Source organism: Sphaeramia orbicularis, chromosome 19, assembly GCF_902148855.1.
Source record: "Sphaeramia orbicularis chromosome 19, fSphaOr1.1, whole genome shotgun sequence".
NCBI lineage: Eukaryota > Metazoa > Chordata > Actinopteri > Kurtiformes > Apogonidae > Sphaeramia > Sphaeramia orbicularis.
Window position 1 is genome coordinate 28,293,660 of NC_043975.1, and position 16,807 is coordinate 28,310,466.

Consider the following 16,807-nt stretch of genomic DNA (forward strand, 5'->3'; position numbering starts at 1 on the left):
TGTAACGTGTATTCTATTATAATGCTCTACTGCCATCTAGTGGCACTATGGAAAAGAACAAGATAATTCTAGGGATAATTGGTTATAATGATTGCTCATGTGATTATGATGATGGATATTTTCAAAATGATACTAGTATATCAGTCTTTAGCATTCAGACCTAATTTTTTTTTCCTACTGAGCAACATTTTTTCCATTTGATATTTGGGTGAAAATCAGAATTTTTCTCAACCTTTGTAAGATGTTTTTTTCAAATGTCCTCTACAACGGAAGTGCCTTTGTGACTCACAATGTGTTTCTTGTCATACAAAACGCAAACTATACTTTACAGTCATTATTAAATAGTAATTAAATATTTATTTTAAGATGTACAGCAGGGTTTAGGTTATTTAAATGTACATTTTTATTTTTTTGTTTTTGTTTTTTGTTTTTTTTATCTTTTTATTTCACAAAAGAAAATCCTCAAGATACAGTATATACATAGTGATACTGGGTCTTACTTTTTGCAATTCTCCTTTTTACAGTCCTCCCACCTCCCACCCCTAAAGGAATAAACCAACTAAACACACTCAAAAGTAACAGGCCAAAAATATAAAAGTCTAAAAATTAATTAATTAATTAATTAATTAAAATAAAAATAATAATCATCATCATCTTCCTCATCACAATATTTTTTATTGTTTTACACAGAAAGCACAATGAATGGTCTGAAGGGGTTAAAAAAAAAAAAAAAAAAAGGGGGCGATAAAAATTACTATTATTTTTTACTCTGTTTTATTGCTTGTTTTATACTTTCCTGTTTTACTGTTTGGTGCCCTTGAGTGCCAAGAAAGGCGCCTATAAATAAAATTTATTATGATTATTATGATTATTATGATTATTATTATTATTGTGAAAATAGTTATATTCAGTTCAATTACATTGACAGTAGAACCATAGACATAATAGGAATGTACAATACAGTAGGATAATATATACAAAATATACCGTCCACATTAACTATACCAAGAATCTCGGTATCTTTTGTCTTTGTTATAAGTAGGACAGTCTCAGTCTGTCATGACCTGAAAAACGACGAAGAAGAAAAAGCCCCACACTGTTACCGGAAGTGACGTCAGCCCATGTTCGTCCTTTCCCAGAAAAAATGGCAGCTGTTGACATCGACGTACCGGTGGAGACGGATCCCCAGATCTGTAATCCAGCTGACCTGGAACGGTAAACAAATATCTATCCGCATATTATATTTCATTACGTGTTTATTATGAAAGTAATCGATAATTCAGCGGATGTGACCCTGAAATAACGGCGTTTCGAGCCCGGAGACGGAGTAGCCGGGCTAGCTTGTCGCCGGAGGGGCACGGGGCAGTACGAAGCCTCCGATAACATCTGTGCTTTCTTGTGTTTTACCGATTTGGCGTCTGGCTAGTGTTAGCATAATTGCGACAGATTTACTTATACGCCAAATTGGTGACATAGAGTGTTTTCTAAAGTTCACAAAACGATAGAAGTTGTACATTCTCGCTCATCACTTTGACCAAAACCAGTAAATTATTGGCGTCGTTATGTATAGTAGCTACACATATTTAAGTGTTTTTAACTGTGACGTCAAGGTTACTAGTCAGCTAATTTGTTTTTATTAATCTGAACACGGTAAGAAAGTGATACATAAAGTTCGACAGTACCATTGGTTTCGTCTTTCGAGAAACTTCCTTGGCTTAAGGGGTTATAAACCAACCCATCCAGATTTTAACCCTTCCATACTTAAAAACACAACTCTTAGGTCCATGAGACTCTGCAAAGTCCCACAGTTCTGCAAACACAGTGTAGTTGTATTTATTAGCCTAATGGTTTAACTTTTGCCTTCAGAGCCGAGTTTCACCACAAATTTCAAGCCTGTTTGAGCTAAATATCTCAAAAAATGTTAAGGCTATCTTAAGGGTTTGCTGCATATATTTAGTTGCTGTTGCTGACATCAAATTAATAAACGTAAATAATCTGTTTTAAACCATTTAAGATCCATATAGAAGTATTCCAAATTATTTTCCCTGCGTTTAACCTTTACTATGTGACTTATCAATAATTATGATAATACTATACTCTTCGTCCTGTATTATTCAGTGAAAATCAGGTATTTTGCCATATTTAATTTACTGATCATATAGATATTTATAAATGTTCAGAGTAAATCCAAGGGCTATTACAGTCATGGGAAAAAAATTATTAGACCATCAGAAATCATCAAAAACAATGGTTATGCAATCAAGTACTAACTCCTGTGTGTATCATTTGACTAAAACAGACAGAAAAAAAAAAAAAAAAAAAAAAAAACGTGGAATGCCTAAAAGCACTGTTTTTTGGCAATACAATGCCATAGCTATCAATGTGAGAACTGAAGTAATTTTGGTCACTATCAAGAAAGCCATGGATAGATATCAGATATCAGCTCTTTAATTAAAGTCTTATGAGCTATTTTTGTTGTTATCATTATATTTGTCCAAACAAATGTACCTTTAGTGGTACCAGGCATTAAAATGAACAAGAAACTGAAGATAACAAGGGTGGTCTAATAATTTTTTCCACAACTGTATATCAGTAGAGAAAGCATACCTTTTCACTAAGATATATCATTAACTGAACATGAAATACCTGAAATACCTCCATATTAGAATTAATCAGGATTTCCTGAGAATAAGACAGGGCATCTAACTTACATATCTGTTTTGCAAGAAAACAAGAACTAGTACAGTTTTTTTTTATGACAATTTATTTATCAAAATGAAATTGATTTTAGTAACCAGTATTTATATGAATACATGTTGCAAATTATTCATAGGGTTACTCAGATGTTCGGTACAAATTCCATTGCAATCCAGTGGCCAGTGATGTGGTGAAGTTTGTAATTCACACACTAGTAATGAAAAGTAGTTCCGAGGCCAAACTTCAGAAAATCATCAAAAAGTATTTTGAGTAGAATTTCAGGATTTTGCAGCCTCCCATGAACTTAATAGAAGTTTGACGTTAAATTTTTTGCTAGAAAATCCAGCCAGGTAATGGGGTGGGGAGCAAGGGTAGGTGGTACGGAGTGATATTTATGTTAAACTAGGTTCCTCTGGGGCTCTGATGACATTATAATGATGAAATAACTCCGAAGGGCAAGTTTATTTACTCCAATTGTAAAGCAGCGCACACTGTCATTCATAAAAATGAGGAACCTGTTCATTAGCAGATATGGAAATGGGGATTATGGAACAGGTACATTTATTGTTTTTATTTTGGACTGACTTCCTCCCAAGAGGAAGTCTCTAAAAGATTTATGATATGGTTGTTAGAATACGTGAAGACACTGCAGCAATACATTAAATTTATGAAGTTTAATAACCGGTTGTCTCATAAGACAATGTAGAAGTTGATTTGATCAAACTTTGAACTTACCTATGAACAGTTTGGATCCTTTGGGGCTGTACTGGATTCAGTCATATTTTCTTCTGTACATCTTCTACAGCCAGTAAAAGACCAACAGTGAGATGCAAAGAGACCGGTGAAATTTACGAACTCTCAGAGACTGGTTAGACTGGTGAAACTAGTTATGAACTCTCTGGTGAGACTAGTTAGGGTTATTGTCATAACTATTTCCACTGGCGCACCTTTAATGATCTCATTTCATCTTCACCTCAGGAGCAATATCATGCCTTATTCAATAACGTGAAAGCTTTGAATGCCTTATTTGTTGTAGAAGTACAAAATATTCTTTGTATTTCAGAATATGCACCATTTTGTATTCAGGAATTAAACAAATGGCTTCAGACTGGATAATGAGCGATACAGTCTTCTAATCACCTTTAGATTTAATCTTCTGATGCCGATCTCTTCATCCTTGTAGTTAGAATATAATGAATGATCGACATTCAACCTTAATTAGTGATGTTAAAATAAGTAATAAAAATACCCATTGCTGCAAAAAGTGGCTCATGTGATTGGGCTTTAATTTCCTCTTAAACATGTAGCACCTCTGACGGGACTGTAGCAGGTGAATTCCATTGCTATGTTTAGTACTGGGGCGTCAGGACTGTGTGTACTCTGCTGTGCTGTCCCAGTTCCAGGTGAAACTCGCCACAGTCAGTGCAAGACGCCAGTACTCTGCCCTGCCTCCAGTTCCTACCCTAATGCAAACAAATATTCACTGCAGCATTCTAACCAGATGGAAATGTTTTGTCAGTCAGTAGTCAGTACTTTCTTAGTGTTTGTTGCACGTTCAATCAGTGGATCCTTATTTATTTGTGTAAAGTACCTGCTCCATACTTATGTGAGTTTCTTTTTCTCCTCTCTCCAGGCAAGCTGAATGCTTCAAAGAGCAAGGAAATGCATTCTACAGCAACAAAGATTACTCTGAGGCTTTCAACTTTTACACAAAGGCCATTGGTAAGATCATTTTTGATTACTCTTAATGGAAGTTATTTCACAAGAGGGTGTAATTTGCCAACGTCATCTCATGCTTATTTGTACTCTCTGTGGGGTTAGTCATCCCAGTCATTTTAGGTTTAATGTATTACAGCAAAACATTTGTCATCAGGTATCTGTGGCTCAATCGTCCTTTAAGTCAAGTTTTTCTCTTATCTCAAGATGCGTGCCCCAAAAATGCCAGTTACTATGGCAACAGGGCTGCCACCCTCATGATGCTCTGCCGCTTTCGAGAGGCTCTAGAAGATTCCCAGCAGGCCGTGCGCCTGGATGATTGTTTCATGAAGGTCAGTTTTGATTGACGTCAATTGAACTCTCAGCTTTGCATTTCATGCTTGTTTTTGAAACCACGGTTGGTGAAGAAAAACTGTATGGAATTTTTATACCGTCTTAACAAGATGGCTTGCCGTGTCTGTCCCCAAGGGTCATTTACGTGAAGGCAAGTGCCACCTGTCTCTGGGAAATGCCATGGCGGCTAGTCGCTGCTTTCAGAAGGTTCTGGAGCTGGAACCCAGCAATAGAGAAGCACAGCAAGAGGTAGATTTTCAAATGATGACCAGTTGAAGTGTAAATCTATGAGTTTTATGTGAAATACTCATGTTTTTTTTCTGTCGTGTTTCAGAATAAGAATGCAACAACACTGCTGGAGTTTGAGCGAATGGCAGATTTTGGTTTTGAAAAGCGGGATTTCAGAAAGGTACTCATTATCATTTTTCCCTCTACAGTTACAAATGGCATTACCTGACCATACCATGTCATCTGATGAGTTCTTGACATTGCTCTGTCAGTATTGTTGTTAAATGAATTGCTTTTTGACTGACCCAAGATCAACAATGCTGTGTGTTAATGTAGTAAAACCATTGGGAATATATACACTAAGCAGAAGCGTTGTAGCTCATGAAGTCTCATCCTGATCCAGGTTGTATACTGCATGGACCGGGCCTTGGCCTTGGCCACTGCCTGCCACCGCTTCAAAATCCTCAAAGCTGAATGTCTGGCTCTGCTGGGACGATATCCTGAAGCCCAGTCTGTAGCAAGGTAGGAGCAGTTAAAGCTTTTACAGGGCTTAAAAAGTCATAAAAGTGTAGGTGTGTTGTGGATATGGTAGGTCTAAAGTTATGTTACCATAAATTTGTTGGCTGTATTGTGTTTAAATGTGTCTGTTAAATGTCCAAGCTGCAAAGAAAGTATTGTTAGTCAACTCAGTTCCACCTGTTCCAACCTGACAATTTATATTGAAATTAGGAACCAAGTATTGCTAACTTTGAAGCCCCCAGTGAGAAATGAGTCGGAATGGTGGGAATGAAGGTGCTGGAGTAAATATATACATTGTCCTAAACTAGCGGCATTGTACCCGTGGTGCCATTGCACGATAGCATGAGAGGCTAAAATCTCCCAGCATACCTCACAACATTTGAATACGGACATAAAATAGTGCCTACTAGATAGTCAGGTAATATTTCTATTCATTTGGTGAGTTTGGCAGCGATCGGGCCTGTGAAGGCTGAGGGAAATCCATACAAATGCCCTCCTGTGCTGCAACATCGATTGGACGGACACAGAACGTGCATTATATAGTAGGATTCTAGGAGTCACAAATTTTTGCCATTATGACCATGAAATGGACATTAAATTCTGTTTTAAGTAGTCCTAAAAGGTCTTAAAAAGTCTTAAATTTGACTTGGAGAAGCCTGTAAGAACCCTGTTTTATGATGGAGTATCTGGTATAAGGGACATGTTCGATTATTGTTTTCTTACACAGATGTCATTTTTTTCCTCAGTTGTCTTTGTGATTGAGTGATTTGTGATTGACAATACGAAAACAGGCTGTTTGTGTTTGTCTTTTGCAGTGACATCCTGCGAATGGATTCCACAAATGCAGATGCACTCTACGTTCGTGGCCTGTGTCTTTACTATGAGGACTGCATTGACAAAGCAGTACAGTTTTTTGTTCAGGCTCTGCGAATGGCACCTGACCACGAAAAGGCCCGGCTAGCCTGCAGGGTACGATAAATCATCATGTAATAACAGTCTTATACTTCAGTGTTAAAAACAGTTACGTGCACATGTCTTACATGCCTTATCTTTGCATACCTGAAACAGAATGCCAAAGCCTTGAAAGCAAAGAAAGAGGAGGGCAACCAGGCATTTAAGATCAACAACTATGAAGCTGCCTACCAGCTGTACACTGAAGCATTGGCGATAGACCCCAACAACATAAAGACCAACGCTAAACTCTACTGCAACAGAGCCACGGCAGGAGCAAAGGTACAAATCAGAATGGTTACAACTATACTTGATGGGACATGTCATGACCCCATAATCATGCCAACTATGAGCCTCCCTATCCCTGATTACCTTCAAGGGTTGAACCAGCTGTATTTGAGTTTTAAGTGAGATTGAAAATAATTAATAACTTTGGGTGGAATTTACATGATGTTGACATTGTGAGGGTTGCACCAGCTGAAATGGGTCCAACGTAGGCATAAGTTAAAACCTAAATCTTATATCATACTCTTAGTAGGTGTAACGTCCTGTTTAAAAGGTGGGATGACTTGGGGGATAAGGAGGAATGAATTGTATAGTTGCTTGATTGGCAATTTGGACATTTTTTTAACCAACTGTTGCTTATGTTTTTGTAGTTGTCACTGAACCGCAAGGCATTGTTCTAGTAGATGTAGCTTTTTGTTGATGTTTGGTGATTTACATTAGCTTTTTACAGCCTGCTAGACTTTTAATTTTCACTAAGTATTCAAGAGGGTTTCAGAATAGAGACCACACAATAATCAACAATACTTTAAAAATAATGTTTTTCACTGATAGTCCTCAGATAGTGTCATTGTCTTTTGCTTGGATTAAAAAATGTAAAGGTTAGCTTGCTTCATTATCCCTATAGGGAAATTCAGTCTCTGCATTTTACCCATCCTAATACATACACAGTACCAAACATTAGCATTAACACATAGTACACATGAGGAGCAGTGAGCTGCCAGTGAAGGCACTCAGGGACTTACTCCAGATCTTCATCAGCACCATGGTCAGGGTCATCAACAGGACAATTAACCTGTATGTACCTGATTAAATTAGTTATGATCGACCTTACATCTCTGCCGTGCAACCAAACACTGACATTCATTTTAAAGTAATTAGTGTCTGTGTATTTTGTAGTGTAATGTAACTTAAGTGAGACCTGGTATGTAGCTGGTTTAACAGGGTACGGGTGATCTATGTGGCATGGTTTTGTCTTATTTTTGTACTTGTTCCATATATCCTCTCCACTGTATGCTGTCAAATGAAGCGGTAAAACATCAGCATATGAAATATAAAAAACCAACCACATCAAGTTTTTTGGTTTACAGTGACGATGGCACTGATTGGGTATTATGTACTATATAATAAAGCCACCTTGTACAAGTAGAAAGTCCTAAAAATACAGTTTAATTGACAAATGGGGTTCTTTTGGTGAATTACATAGTAGCAGTGACTTGCATTTCATTCCCATTATTAATTTATTTTACTTCATAAATCGAAAGCTGGCAGAGTGTGCATGCTCTTCCAGTCCTTTGTCTCTAATATAATCACTGTCTTTTAATTCCTCATGAACAGCTGAAGAAACTTAATCAAGCTATTGAAGACTGCACCAGTGCAATCAAACTAGATGACACTTACATCAAGGCTTACTTGAGAAGAGCTCAGTGGTAAGGATGTTCATTCAGTATGTGCACATCTGTATTAACTCAGTGTATGCAGGTTTGTGATTGACTCTGTGTCGCCCTTAGCTACATGGACACAGAGCAGTATGAAGAGGCCGTGCGAGACTATGAAAAAGTTTACCAGACTGAAAAAACATCAGGTAACATGCTGTTTGTGTTTTCCACAATTTTAATCATCATCAAAATGGGTAACATTCTCCCCAGGGCCAGATGGCTACATTAATGAATTTTATAAAACTTTTAGTGATATACTTTCCCCCCTATTGTTAAAAGCATATCACTACGCACTTTACTCTAAAACCGTGGCACCTTCCTGGACAGATGCAACCATCATAGTAATACATAAAGAGGGCAAAGATCCGACCGAATGCCAGTCCTATAGACCAATATCACTGCTAAATGGAGATGTGCGAATATTGACAGCAATATTGGCTAAACGAGTCAACCAAATGATAACTCAAATTATTCATCCTGACCAAACTGGATTCATTGCTGGAAGATATTATGGGGATAATTTACGACGTCTGCTGAATATAATATCATATCAAAAAGATAAGAAATCAGAGTCAATGATTTTATCTTTGGATGCTCAGAAAGCATTTGACCGTGTGTCATGGCAATTTTTATTTCAAACTTTAAAACGCTTTGGATTTGGACCTAACTTTATAAACTGGATTCAAACACTCTATTCAGACCCCCAGGCTTCCGTTAAAGTCAATGGCTATATATCACAGAGATTTAAACTGGAACGCGGCTGTAGACAGGGCTGTTCTCTGTCACCATTGCTTTTTGCCATCAGCATTGAACCATTTGCCCAACTCATCAGAGATAATATTAACATAAAAGGAATTATGATAAATACTGAGGAACATAAATTGTCACTATATGCAGATGATGTATTGCTATATCTAACAGAATTGGCATCTACAATACCACATCTTAAGACTTTAATTAATGAATTTGGATACTACTCAGGATATAAGGTAAATATTGATAAAACAGAGGCTATGGACATCAATGGCAAGATACCCCAAAACGTAAAACTTCAGACTGGTTTTAAATGGCCCAGTGATGGTATTAAATATCTTGGTATATTTATTCCCTTATCCCTACAGAACCTTTATGATGCTAATTATATCAAAATAATCCAGTGCATAAAAGGAGACCTGGATCGTTGGTCTGTGCTCCCTCTTTCTCTGCTGGGACGTATTGAAAGCATCCGCATGAACGTTCTGCCACGACTTCTCTATTTATTTCAGATGTTGCCCATAGATATTCCTAAGCTTGTTTTCAACAATTTGGATAAAATGTTGTCAAAATTCATATGGCAAAATAAGCGTCCTAGAATTAGACTTAAAACTCTACAATTATCAAAGTCCAGTGGAGGCCTCAACCTACCAAATTTAAAATTTTACTTTTGGGCTGCACAAATGAAACCCTTGATAGGATGGATTCAGGACAACACAAACACACGATGGGTTAATATTGAAAAACAACAATGTCAAGATCCCTTACAAAGCATGCCCTTTCTAGATGCACCCACTGGAGAGATGTCCGACTGGACCAGGGTCACTTTTAAAATATGGAATAAAATAAAGTGTGCATTTAAGCTCCCAAAACTAATTTCACCTTTGATAAATATTGGCTACATGAAATCTTTTACACCCAATAATCTAGACAACAGCTTTAAAAAATGGTCAGAAAAGAGATTGATTTACCTGCATCAGCTGTTTGATGGTGGGATATTTAAGACATTTGAGCAGTTGAAAGATGACTTTGATCTCCCCAGTTCAAATTTTTTTAGGTATTTGCAACTTAGAACTTTTCTGATGACTCACAAGGAATGGGATAAATTCGCAAAACCTTCACCCCTAGAAAAGTATCTGATAGAGTTACAAACTGGTGATGGAGAAAAGAAAGTAATTTCTAAATTGTATAATATTTTCTTATTTATGAATCAAAATAACTCCTCGCAGATAAGAGGGAGATGGGAGGCAGAGGCGAACGTGGACATATCTGAGGATGACTGGCGCGATGTATGTACGGAGGCACATCTGGTTACAAATTCTAATACATGGAGGGAATTCAAATGGAAAATAATCATTAGATATTTCAGAACACCAGAAATAATGTCTAAAATGGATCCCCAACATCCCAGCTCATGCTGGAGGAACTGCGGAGCCCATAGAGCTAATCACACTCATATATTTTGGGTTTGTCCTAAGTTATGTGTGTTTTGGAGGGAGGTGTTCAATGCCGTGAAGGAGGTTTTTAAAATGAACATCCCACAAAGCTTTACAGTGGCAGTTTTGGGAGTAATACCTGAAGGTCTGGATAGAAAAGCAGATAAATACCTTTTGAATATATTATTCACCGCTGCCTTAAAGTCTATAACCATCAGCTGGATGAAACCAGAACCTCCCTCATATAATACATGGATTCAAAAAGTTTGGGATATTTACCAGATGGAGCAGATCACACACCTGCTCCGGCTTCAGAAAACCATATTTACTAAAAGATGGGAACCTATGTTACCTTTACTACTGCAATAATATTTACTGGTGTTGCAAGAACACTCCATGTTATCAAAGTGCTGTCAATCTACCTCTGTCGAAGATCTATATCTACAGCCTTTTTTATTTGTATTTATTTATTTTTTTTTTTTTTTGTTTTTGTTTTTTGAAGTAATCATTGTTTGCTATAATTATTACTGCTTTCTTAAATTTCATTATATGTGTCTGTGGAGGTGTATGAGAATATATTTGCAGCTGTGTAGGGGGAAAAGAAATTAATTGAACTGTGTAATTGAATGTGTAATTGTACTGTACTGAAAAAAAAGAGAAAATTTAATAAAAATTAAGTTTAAAAAAAAAAAAGGGTAACATTCTGGCTGGTCAAGGTTTCACCAACTCAGCATGTTTTTGTTCTTTGCTGTAGACCACAAACATCTGCTGAAGAACGCACAGTTGGAACTGAAGAAGAGCAAGAGGAAAGATTACTACAAGGTGCTGGGTGTCGGCAAGAACGCAACCGAGGACGAAATCAAGAAAGCCTATCGCAAAAGGGCCCTTATGCACCACCCAGGTACGGCACTTTCTTGGTCTTTATACACACGTTGCCCACAATTCCCAGTGTAAAGTGGCTAAATCTGCCCAAAAATCACTGGATATTTCTTAGAGGTGTGCATCACTAGATTCCTGACTGTGTGATTCCAATTCAGAGGGTTATGACCGAATATAAACGATTATGGATGCACCCCGCAATTATTTAATATTTTTCTCACTGTATGACAAGTACTTGCTACTTTTAAGACTAAGTGCATTTCTAAAGATCCATAATGAAAACAAGCTGATGAATGTGCTTCCATTATCTTTTATTGAGACAACAATAATGTGTCAACTGGAAGGTTATACGTGTACCTGGCAACATATTGGATGTTGAAGAACCAACAGGGAGATGAACAGGAAGCCTGTAGCAGCATCATTACAGTAAATTGACACTGACAGCATATTCTAAATCATAACCTAAAAGGCGGCTCTTATTTACTAATAAATGCCTTTTGCCACATGTACCAAAAATAAAATACATAACAGCTTTACAAAATTTTGAATTCTGTAGCAGTAGCTCTCATACAAAATGCTTGTGGACTTCGGCACATAATAATAACAGGGTCCCCACGGGGTCTTAAAAAGTTTTAAAAGTCTTGAATATACAAATCTGCAATTAATACCTACAAAAGTCTATAAAATTTAAGAAATTTGGTATTGTAGGTCTTAAGTTATGTTGCCATAAACTTGTTGGCTGTGTTGTGTTTAAATGTATTTGGGAAATGTCCAAGCTGCAGAGAAAATAGCATTAGTTAACTCAGTTCCACCCGTTTTACCCCGACAATTTATATTGAAATTAGGAACCAATTATCGCTCCCTTTGCAGCCCCCCTACTGAGAAATGATCACAGAACATTCAGCCCAACACGTGCAGCTGAGAAAGCTGACTTTGGGAACGTTAAGGGACGGCTCACAAGCAAAAAGTAAGCATCGGGAAGTTCAAATTTAATAATGCCTGGTTGGAGAAAAGATCATTCTCATCCTGGTTGACACGAGTGGTTTGTGTTTGAAGCTCGCTGCACCTTCTGAAAGAAATCATTCCAACTCAAAATAATGGGAATCAAAGCAGTGGAGTAAATAAATACATTTTCCTAAATTCTAGGAGTCACGAATTTTTGCCAGTATGGCTGTGAAATAGGCTGTGAAAATGGGCATTTAATTCTATTCTACATAGTCTTTAAAAGGTCCTAAGTCTTAAATTTAACTTGTAGAAACCTGTAGGAACCCTGTAATAAACAAGTCATAACAAAAAAACATCAAGCTGCCTTTATTCAGTTCAAGAAAAGTGTTCTGATTTCAGCCAAACTCCTGATTGGGCACAGAATCTCTGAGAGGTAGAGGGAAAAACACAAAAACATTTTACTGTGTCAAAAACAGCTTTCACACAAAAACAGTCCTTTCGTGTATGTGGTAATAATAAACCATGAATAAACTACAAATAGGCCAATGAAATCATGCTCCAAAGTGTGCAACATAATGCAGAATCCCTAATTCTCAATTACTGACTATGGACACAATAAAAGTCTCGATGGACTTTGTGATTCGCTTCGCCTTGACTGAGTTGGTAGGCAGCTTTGTCATGGTTTGCTCGATTGTTTTCTGATTGGCAGTAACGACTGGATTTTCATCCTGCTTTTGTTGTCACTCCGGGCGGAAGCGTTGAACATGTTTAATCATGTTCGTCGTGTTCCCAGAATACTTCATTGGCGCTCGAGACACACTGCAAATAGTGTGGCTTTTGTCCAGTTCCACTTTCCCCTTGACTTCTAGAAACCAAAATGTTTCCTTAAACTCGTTTTTAACCGAGTTGTAGGTACTGCATGGATTGTTTTCTTTGCCATTTTGTTGGTGTCACAACAGGGTGGCGCGGCGGTCGCACTTTAGTTCCGTCTTTTTAGGTCCATCACCAATATTATTAAAATAACATTACATTCAGAACATCAATTTTTGACATTTCTGCATCAATCCATAATCGAGCACGTCCGCATCGCGATGCATCGAAGAATTGATTTTTTTTTTTCTGCACCCCTAATATTTCTATAATGCACTGTATGCATGTTTTTCTTGAAAATCTGTATAGCCTTCACCAGCCAAAGAAGACATTAGCAATTGTTTATTAGTAGGGGCTGCAACTAGTGATGATCTGCCAGATGTTTGCCTGATTACTTGTTTGGTCGATAAAATGACAGGAAATAGTGAAAAAAAATTTTCCCACAGGCCAACACAGCATCCTCAAATGTCCCCCAACCCAAAGATATTACGTCTAAAGTAATTGTTGTTTAATTTGATCATCTACAATCGATGAACCCGATCTGACTGACACAGAGCATTCACACTCCTGGTTACATATCTGGTTTTAGATGCCGGTAGAATTGCAACCACGTAAGATAGACCGATTATTTCAGTTGCATTTAAAATCGGAGGAATTACACTACCATGTTACACATTCAAATATGTCCCAGAGTGCTGTTTGCTTCCACTGATGAATTTGCGGATATCCATCATAAAGTGCAAACAATGAAAGCAGTATAAGCCAGACCAGTGGTTTATAGATCTGATATGGTGTTACCAGCATTTCCTATGTTGGAATTTACGTAATAACATTCAAAACATGAGCTATCCTATGGTTTTCCATTACGTGTCCACCCACAACAACAGGAAGTGACATCATTTTTTTGTAGACTTGTAGTTTTTCTGTGGTTAACACGTCTTTGCTTGCATTTGGAATTTTTACAGATTAACATGCTCTTATGAGCATACATTACAGTATCTGGCACACTTTTGATGGCACTATTGTAAATAGTTCATTTTGATGTACATGCTCCTGCTACATGTGCACCAGGGGCATTTTATTTTTATTGTTCATCTTTGATTATAAGAAATCTTAATCTTAAAAATTAAGGTATGAAGGCACTCAAAATAAGTTTATGTGGTTTGAAAGGATTTTGTGCATGTTTTTTACATGTTCAATTTAAAGGGACACAGCTATGACATTTCTGTTTTTAGAGAAATATGTGTTAAAAAAAAAAAAAGATTCCTTTTTTTGTGGTTTATTACAAACCGATAAGCCAATTTATTGAGATTGGTTTATTGGCTTTTTTTTTTTTTTTTTTTTTTTACATTTTTAGAATTTGGGATGTAAGGTTTGTATAGATGTATAGCAAATTGAAATGCTCCATAAAATGGCACTAAAGCATGTTAAAATGTAAAGATGTGCTCTGGCAGACTTGTTCTATGATGGGTCATAAAGGGTTAATAAGTCAATTATTACAGCTATAATTATTAGGTCCATTCATTCCCACCTCCTGCACATGCTGAACTGTGTGCTGCTTGGATGATTCTGAGAAAAACTTTGAAATAAAATCACTACAAGGGACTTGCAAGTTGCCAAACCATGGTAGATAATCACTGACTACTACTGACATTTGATGGGCATTTATCTTTTGTATCATTGCTTTTCAGACCGTCACAGTGCAGCGACTCCAGAAGTTCAGAAGGAGGAGGAAAAGAAATTCAAGGAAGTGGGCGAGGCGTTCACTGTCCTCTCTGACCCAAAGAAGAAGATCCGCTATGACAGTGGGCACGATCTGGATAATGATGGCTGCTTTGATGGTGGAGGTAAAAGATTTTTGGTTGAATCTCTTTGTTTTGGTTTGTAGTTAAAATAATGCTCCTGATGGAACTGAGATGTTCATTTAGTCACGTATGTGTCGAAGATCACATGACAAAAACTCAGTGTAATTAAATGGGTTTAGTGGGATTATATATAAATGTGTTGCAAGTGTGCTTAATTAAGCTCCTGTAGTATTGAAGCACTTTAACCACTAGGTGGTGCTATAACGTAAAAATTACATACTGCAGCTTTCCTTGCACCGTGATGAAAGTCTTAATTCTCTGCTCTTTATGTTTTGGCTTTCCTTTTAGATTTTGATGCAAACAACATCTTCAGGGCGTTTTTCGGTGGCCATGGTGGAGGATTTACCTTTGACTCCAGCTCAGGTATGTTTTCTCCATTTTAAACATCCATCATCTTTCACAGAAGGTATTATATTGCATTATTTCTGACTTGATTTTTCTCCTTTTTCTCTTTGAAGACTCTGGACCCGGAAATTTCTTTTTCCAGTTTGGCTAAAGCAGAGGAATATGTGGGGAAAATGCAGCCCTGCAGTGGACAAAATCAAATTGGACACACAGTCACCTCATGATGCTCAGACTCTGGAGTGTCTTGCAGAATCTCCTTTCAATTTTTTCAAGCAGGATTTTGATTATTGCATTCACACCTAAATTTACTTCTTGCATTGATGCTAAAGAAAACATATTGGGAAGGACTGTTTGAGGCTTTAGTTGTAAATTAATATTGTAGATAAAGATTGGGTTTCGGGTTTGGGTCAGGTGATAAGAGCATGACCTTATTGCCAAATCAAATTTACATTGAATAGACTTATCATGTAAAACTGCCTCTACTTTCATGAAAATGATCAGTAGTAAGGAATGCATTGAAAATCGAAGCATTATGGTCAATTAGTATAAGGTTCTCTTGGGACATCTCGTCTCTATAGAGCAAGAGTCTGTGTATTGTGGATGTTAAATGTCAAAACTGACCTCAGGACAGCCTGTTCAGGACAATACTAGTCTCTTGCAAGGGTTTGTCCAGGTTTTATTGGCACGCTTGCCAAATGTAGAATTCGATCTGCAGGGTTTTTGTTTCTTCTCTTCTCTGTGCTGCATTGTATATTTGACTCGAATGTAAAGCGTCACGTGTCCATAAATTCCTCTTCAGTCTTCCCTCGGTCTATTTATATTTCTTGTACTGTATATTCTAACCTGTATGCAGCTCATTGCCTGTGCTCATATCTTCCTAATTTAAACAAACTGATTTGTGTTTTCCACACTGTCATCTCATGTCTTTTTCTCCGAAACAGGCCAAAATGGGACACATTTACAGATCTATCGCCTGTTGAAGCGATGCAACATCATTGCTTCGACTCATTTGTCCTGCTGTTCCAACAAATTAAAGCGGTGCCTTACAAAAATGAGCAGATCAGTAAACACTTCCCTTAACCTCCTCACATTGAAACCCACTTTAAAGGCCGTAGAGTGAGCTACCCACCATTTGACAACTGAAAACAACCTGTAAAGCATGTTTTTTTGTGCCGTTTTTTTTTCTCCCACCCAAATATCAAATGCAGTGTTTCAAGTCATCAGTCACACCTAGCTGTCACCCAACTATACTTGTCATGCACGTTTTGTCAGACCAGCCCTTCCCCTACTGGTGTCACCTGTTTAAAGGGCGTCTGATAACGTAGGAAGATTCTATTGTTAATTGTTTCCACTGATCTATGTATCATTTTTTAAAAACATGGCACAGTATTAAGATATGCTTTTCTTATTGCAAAAATAAAGGCTCGTCTTTTACTGTAATATTGTTCTCTCTCTCATTTTTACTTTGTTATAATCTTGTAAAACTTCATGCTCTGTTATCAATAACTGTTTACTCAGAGAAATGTATTTTATTAGTGAAGATAAGATT

The 16,807-nt window shown here is 37.2% G+C and overlaps 1 protein-coding gene across 1 annotated transcript; it reads left to right on the top strand.

The window, feature by feature from the left end:
• The first annotated feature begins 1,108 nt into the window (after positions 1 to 1,108).
• Positions 1,109 to 16,698, top strand: LOC115439542 (dnaJ homolog subfamily C member 7-like). Its single transcript, XM_030163394.1, has 14 exons — positions 1,109 to 1,215; positions 4,331 to 4,419; positions 4,621 to 4,745; positions 4,882 to 4,995; positions 5,081 to 5,155; positions 5,378 to 5,496; positions 6,309 to 6,462; positions 6,562 to 6,726; positions 8,065 to 8,156; positions 8,238 to 8,311; positions 11,109 to 11,255; positions 14,740 to 14,895; positions 15,202 to 15,276; positions 15,372 to 16,698. Exons 1-14 carry the CDS (start codon positions 1,145 to 1,147, stop codon positions 15,407 to 15,409), a joined length of 1,494 nt encoding a protein of 497 aa, XP_030019254.1. The 5' UTR covers positions 1,109 to 1,144; the 3' UTR covers positions 15,410 to 16,698.
• The last annotated feature ends 109 nt before the right edge of the window (positions 16,699 to 16,807 follow it).

What these genes read in the sequence shown, in the direction of transcription:
- LOC115439542 (XM_030163394.1), top strand. Translation starts at nt 1,145, where the DNA reads ATGGCAGCTGTTGACATCGACGTACCGGTGGAGACGGATCCCCAGATC. An exon ending in CTTTTACACAAAGGCCATTG is followed by an intron (nt 4,420 to 4,620) that starts GTAAGATCATTT and finishes TCTTATCTCAAG; the next exon opens with ATGCGTGCCCCAAAAATGCC. An exon ending in TACTTGAGAAGAGCTCAGTG is followed by an intron (nt 8,157 to 8,237) that starts GTAAGGATGTTC and finishes TGTCGCCCTTAG; the next exon opens with CTACATGGACACAGAGCAGT.